The following is a 6,000-nucleotide window of genomic DNA, read 5'->3' as shown; positions in this document are numbered from 1 at the left end:
GTTAAATTAAGATGTAACGTAAATAAGAACGCACTGGGCAAAGTTCATTTTTAGTAAAGTTCATATGCATACCAATCAGTGAATTTGGGCTTACTAGCTCATGGTTGACTCAGAGCCAACCTTGCTAATAATTTCATAGTAAAATCAGGTTAGACCATTATTTTCAAAGGTCTCTTTGCAAATACGTAACAGGATTTTTTTTGCCCTTAATTAATTTATTAGTTTGTATTTTGTCCTTAGATTTCTAGCCTAATTTATGGGTGTAGTAAACGGTAGCCTCTTATTTCCTAAGCATGCTAGTTACTTAGGAAGTGTTTTGGACAATATGGACATTAGCATGCATCAACTCCTGTCTCTATCTTTTGTTAGCGTTTTGCCTAATGCACAGTAAAAATAGAGCTATTTTCCTTATATGAAATGCTCTGAACTAACTTCTTAATTGCTTGAGTAAGTTACAAACAATAACCATACAGAAAAGTAAAATCCTTTTATGTGTTGTATTGTAGGACCACATGAACAAAGAAACTAATAAAAATTATCACAGCACAAAAATGTAATGAAATGTTCTTCCTTAATTGTGTCTCCACCCAGGCTGTAAACACACACTGAGGCATTCATTTATCTTTACAAATCTCTAGCCTCACTATAACAATAATTAAATCCAGACTTAGAACTCTGACCCAAGTGTTTTTTAGAAGAAAACTGAGATTTTTTTTTCCTATTTCTGTTTCTAATTGTATTAATCCATACAAATACTAGTAGTTTTATGGTGAAGAACAATAGCTGCAGCAGTCTTCTTTAAAGGCATCTCACAATAAGACGCTCTATTGGTGACGTCATTGAATTATAATTTTCCAGTTTTATTTTGTACCATGCACATACACCTTTCAATTTTACCTTTTACATAAAAAAGAATTTTATGAGACAGGACTAAAATAACTTATGATTAAATGAAAAATAACTGTAACAAATCATGAAATTATACATACTGGTAGAGAAAAAAGTGTAACTCATTCTTTTGAAAATTTATTTTTCATGGTATGCAACAGATATATCTTTAGAGGAAATATAAGCCAGATATACAGAATGGCAAATGGAGTTCATATGTGTGTATGTAAGTACGTATAAATATGTAGAATACTCTGTAAGGTTTAGCAAAAACATACTCCCACTTTCACTCCTCAGCAAAGTGCTTTGTGTAAAAAATATTACACAACATGCTGCTTTCTGTACATAATAAAGGGATTTTCTCCTCAAATAAAACCCCACTCAGCTAATTTTAAATTGTGGTCTTTTTCTTTTGCTTTATCTGTTCCTAGGAAATATTAAAAATAAAAAAAAAAACCCAAACCAAAAACAACAACAAAATTTCACAGAAACAACAAAGTGCTGTTCAAAAAATCTCCTATAAAATTACACAGGGAATAAACAGTTAAAATGTAATTTTTATACTCATTCACACATCTTCAAAAAAAGTTGAAAACAAAATACAATGTGACAGATGGCCTTAGCTCTGCAATACTTCAGCATCCAGTATTAGCAAACCATAATGCCTCTATGGATATCTGTATATATATGTGCATATATATATACACAGAAAGGGAGATCCAAATACACACATGCACTCGCATACACTCACACATGTACACATGTGCTTTGAAACTATATTTTAAACTCCAGTGTAGACCCATTTCTAATGCAGATATAAATAGACCATTTGAGTCTGAAAACAAGATAATTGCATAAAAGAATGATTGTAAAGAATTTCATTAGAATATTGTTTAATGTCCATAGTGTAAAATAACTCCATCTCTTAGATATGGATCCCTTTAGAAAGTTAACAATCCAGCAAGTAGAATAAAAACACAAAAATCACTGAGGCACAAGTATTTGCATATAAGTCAGTAACTAGCATTACGCTATGTATTTTCACAAGCACCATTTTTCATTGTAACATTTGACAAACACAGTTCCCTATTTAAATATGCAAAACTCATGAGACAAAATGGTACTTTTTTATAACATTTTCCTCAGTGATATAAGCTGATCCCCCAAAGTCAGTCTGACTCCAAAGAGAATAATGAAATAATCATGAAGAATCCTCTTTGTCTTTGATACAGAAGTAAACAAAGGCGTACCCTTTTACAAACTGGTAGCCCACTCTCATGTGCTTGATTTGACTGTAGTCTAGCTCCTTCTTTTTAAGATTAAGGCTCATAGAAAGTTGTAAATATATATATTATATTTTTTTTTATATATATATGAAAAAAAGAATGAATGAATGACTTGCAAAAGTGTCTTTTTCAAAATGTAGCTGATGAACGCCCAAATTATGAATATCCTTTTTGAATTCTGTCTTCCCACTTTCCCTTTGGTCATGATCTGTCAGGATGTATAAGCCGCCTCTCTATTGGACAGTCTGAACATTCAGACACTAGAAAAAATATTTCAAAATATTTAAAAGTCAAGGTGGTACAGATCTGAAGTCAGCAGCAATATTTCAGTTTTGTACACAGCAACTGACAAATTCGGGACAACCAACCAGTTAAAAGAACCTTGAAAAGGATTTATATATACAAAAGTATATATGTACATATAGATGCGTATGTACACACTGGGCCTGAACCTGCTCTAGTTGATTTCAGTGGGACAAAACATAGTCCTACACATTTGAAATTGAAGAGTTCAGCATGCCTATTTACTCCTGCTGAACCAAGTTATGCATGTGGAGTGACCACAGAATGGGCTTTAGGACAGCACAAATTTAAAGCTTCATTAAAAAGCAAAACTCACTGTCAATGCACTGGGACAGATCATACATTAATGCAAAAGGACTGTCTTTTTGCCTGAGTCTGTGTAGCTGCGTAGGGAGGCCTGATGTCATTTATCCCAACAAAAACCACATATAGTAACAACTAGGCCTACCATCGCAAGCTGAAGCAGAGCGACACATTCACTTGTGATGTGAGAAGCAGAATAAAAGGGGAAAGAATTTAGTACAGAATTATCTGTATTTAAGCCATATTACTTCTTATTGTACATCATTTATATGCATGGTTTATCTATATATTCTTTGTATTTATTGGATGAAAATCTCTCCATCAAGTATGTAAGCACATATTCCTCTATGTAAGAATATACTTCATGAATATAAACATCAAAAGATTGACAGTGTTTACAAACATCTGGACATAAATTCATTTATGCAACATAATGGCAAATAAAATTATGAATTTGACTCAAACTGCACTCAACAACTCTCAAAAGCATCTCAGGATAAGAAAATGCTTGTATAAACATTTTTTTAAATTCATCTTTTTAGAGGAGTGATTTCAGAAGCATAGTTGTGGTCTAGCCTGTAAGAACGAACTTTGGATTTTTGCCCTTCTTATTAAACCAGGTCGTGAGCATATTAAGATGCACACTACACAGTATGAAACCCAAAAAATGGATAAACAGGGATTAATAACCTGGGTTTTTACCCAGTCTTACACAATGTAAGGGTTGCTCCTTACATTGATACAGGATCACAGTGACAACACATCTCCACTGCAAAATACTGTTTTAACTCATACCCCTGTAGCTTTCATGAAGGGTAACCTCATTTGCTTGCATCCTGGACTAAATTTGAGGACCAGAGCCTGACATTGAGTAGAAAAATCAAAACCATCAAACCAGTTCAGTTTTACAACTCTAAATAATCAGAGGGGACATAGCAAACTTAAGAGTAGCTCTTTTTCCTGAAAACGTGGTATGGGAATGAAAAATATTTGGGCAACAAAAATTAATTGAATCAGTACAGATTGCTTTTAAAGATATCTGTGGAATTTAAGGAAGAATCTTTCCTACAGGGTATTTTAAACCTTCCTACAGAGTACTATAGCACATACAGCGATAAAGCTCTACAATATAATTAAAAATCAAGAAAAAGTTAAAACATACTTATTCTTATCTAGCAGCTCTGCTAAATATAGACAAAGTCCATGTACCTTCTCATGTAGTGCATTTAACCCTTCTTACTCATTGCATAAAGCACTGGGTCAGAAGGAGAACCGGAAAAACAGCAATGGCCATATTGTATGGCTTGAAATACGGAGGGAAGGAAAAGACAGCTAAACCAAGGCCTGTAAGAAATCCAGTACTGATGATCTTTGGCTCCAAAAAGAAGCCGCACCAATGCCTCCAGTGGGTAGGGGCAGGATGTGTGTCTAATTTCTCTCCCTTTTTGATGCTGGTGTGTGTTTAACTTTGGAAGCATCACATGCGAACAGGTTGTGCAAAGAGCTGTGTGCCTTTGAAATGGTTTTAGTTCTTTTCCCCTTGTTTTTTTTTTTTTTTAAAAAAAGAATTTTCTAAAGCTGTGTTCTTCAGTAAGTCCACCCATTCAGCTTGAAAGGATTACAGCCAACAAGCAGTTTTCTTATTCAGTCTGTGAATTCCCTTTGAGAAATTAAAAAGAAGAAAGAACAAAAAAAGTAGAGTTGCTGTGCCACAGATGAAAAGAAACGAAACAATTGCTAAAGTTTTGGCAAAGCTTGCTTTCTCCAAACATTCTCCTTCTCAGTTGACTGCTTGATGAATGCTCGGTGATTGCTTTTTTCCTCTCCATTATGTATGTATATCAACCCATATCCCCATACATACGTGGCAGTTTCATGGAGAGAAAAATTTTGCAGAGAAATATCAAAAGGGCAAGATGAAATGGAATCAAGTTCTTGTAACTAGATTTATACTACTTTAGCTCTCAGTGTAGACAGAAGACAGCTGGCTAGAACAACGATCCACTGCATTTACTTGTAGGAAACTGCTATCCTCTGGCATGCTGTGAGCTGAATCGCCAAAGATACCTGTGGAGCCTGCTGGAAAGTCATAAACTGGGAAAAAATACAAGAATAATTAATTAACTAGGATAACTATATCATGGATAATGTTCTAATACTTATACAGAGAACTGGAAATGACTTTAAATCAAATACACAAACAAAACAAACAAGCCAACACATTTATGAAATTAATAATAACACAACTTACTGCTTACCAAGGGAGGAATTTCAGTTCTGTCAGAATCAAGTCTGAAGTACAGCAAATTTCATCACAATTAGCACTTGCCCATTTAATGGGTGCTAAAATTGTGATAATTTAAAAAATAAACTTCATGCTTGCTTATCAAATTTCATCATACCAACATATGATAACAGGCAATAAAATATTGTAGAACTTTGCTGTAAAGCAGACCCTGGCACAGAAATTACTAACTTCTACAAGCGATAGCAGTAAGCACAAGAGCAGCTGTTTGCTCCCATCTTTTGGATTACCTCTTTACATACTGTGAGATGGCTCTTTGAAGCTACAGGTGCACCGGCTTTTTAATGCACTACTGAAGGACCAACACATAAAAGAGATTTCATAGAACAATAAATGTTAAGTGAAGTCATCCTGTGTAGAGGGACAATAAAAGACTTGGGCATCAATTGTGCTCAGGCCCTACGACCAGGCCCACTGTCTTGTGCTGATCCTCTGCAGAGGGGTAACTTTCACCCTTTCAGAGCAGCCTGCAAGACCCTTACGAACTTTTCATCTAGGCAGAGACTAAGATACGTGTGCACAGAAAAGCATGCACCCAGGCAGTTCTCGTTATGGAAATGTGAATAAGTAAAATTAAAGACTGAGAAAAATCAAATGTGCATAAAGCAAAATCAGTGGTTTGAATCACTCAGGTCCCTGATACAATACTTACAGCAGAGAGAAGCGGCTGTGTGAATATCACATGGGGCTCCATGGACTGTACTTCAAAGCAAATACATGAGCTAGTGACTGTCTGACTCCCAGAGGTTAGAACCTTGAGAAGCCCTCAACAATCTGCTGTCTGCACACAGGCCAGATGCTACTGTGACCCATGGGGACTGTCTCCCAATGCCAACCGCTCCCCAAAGGTCTGAAAACCACCTCTTCCTTGTGAAGAGTCAAGTCTGTCATGACAGGTCCTAGTCACATACACGG

At 35.4% G+C, this 6,000-nt stretch overlaps 1 protein-coding gene across 3 annotated transcripts in view; it reads right to left on the bottom strand.

Moving 5' to 3' along the window:
• Positions 1–593: 593 nt before the first annotated feature.
• Positions 594–6,000, bottom strand: part of GLIS3 (GLIS family zinc finger 3) — a 167,463-nt gene continuing 162,056 nt past the window's right edge. For all 3 annotated transcript variants that reach the window (XM_054186083.1, XM_054186080.1, XM_054186081.1), the window contains exon 10: positions 594–4,874. In XM_054186083.1, the coding sequence (XP_054042058.1) occupies positions 4,738–4,874 (137 nt within the window). In that variant the 3' untranslated portion in view covers positions 594–4,737. The remainder of the gene's footprint in view (positions 4,875–6,000) is intronic.

Source organism: Rissa tridactyla, chromosome Z, assembly GCF_028500815.1.
Source record: "Rissa tridactyla isolate bRisTri1 chromosome Z, bRisTri1.patW.cur.20221130, whole genome shotgun sequence".
NCBI classification, from domain to species: domain Eukaryota; kingdom Metazoa; phylum Chordata; class Aves; order Charadriiformes; family Laridae; genus Rissa; species Rissa tridactyla.
This window is presented reverse-complemented; position numbering and strand designations above follow the sequence as displayed.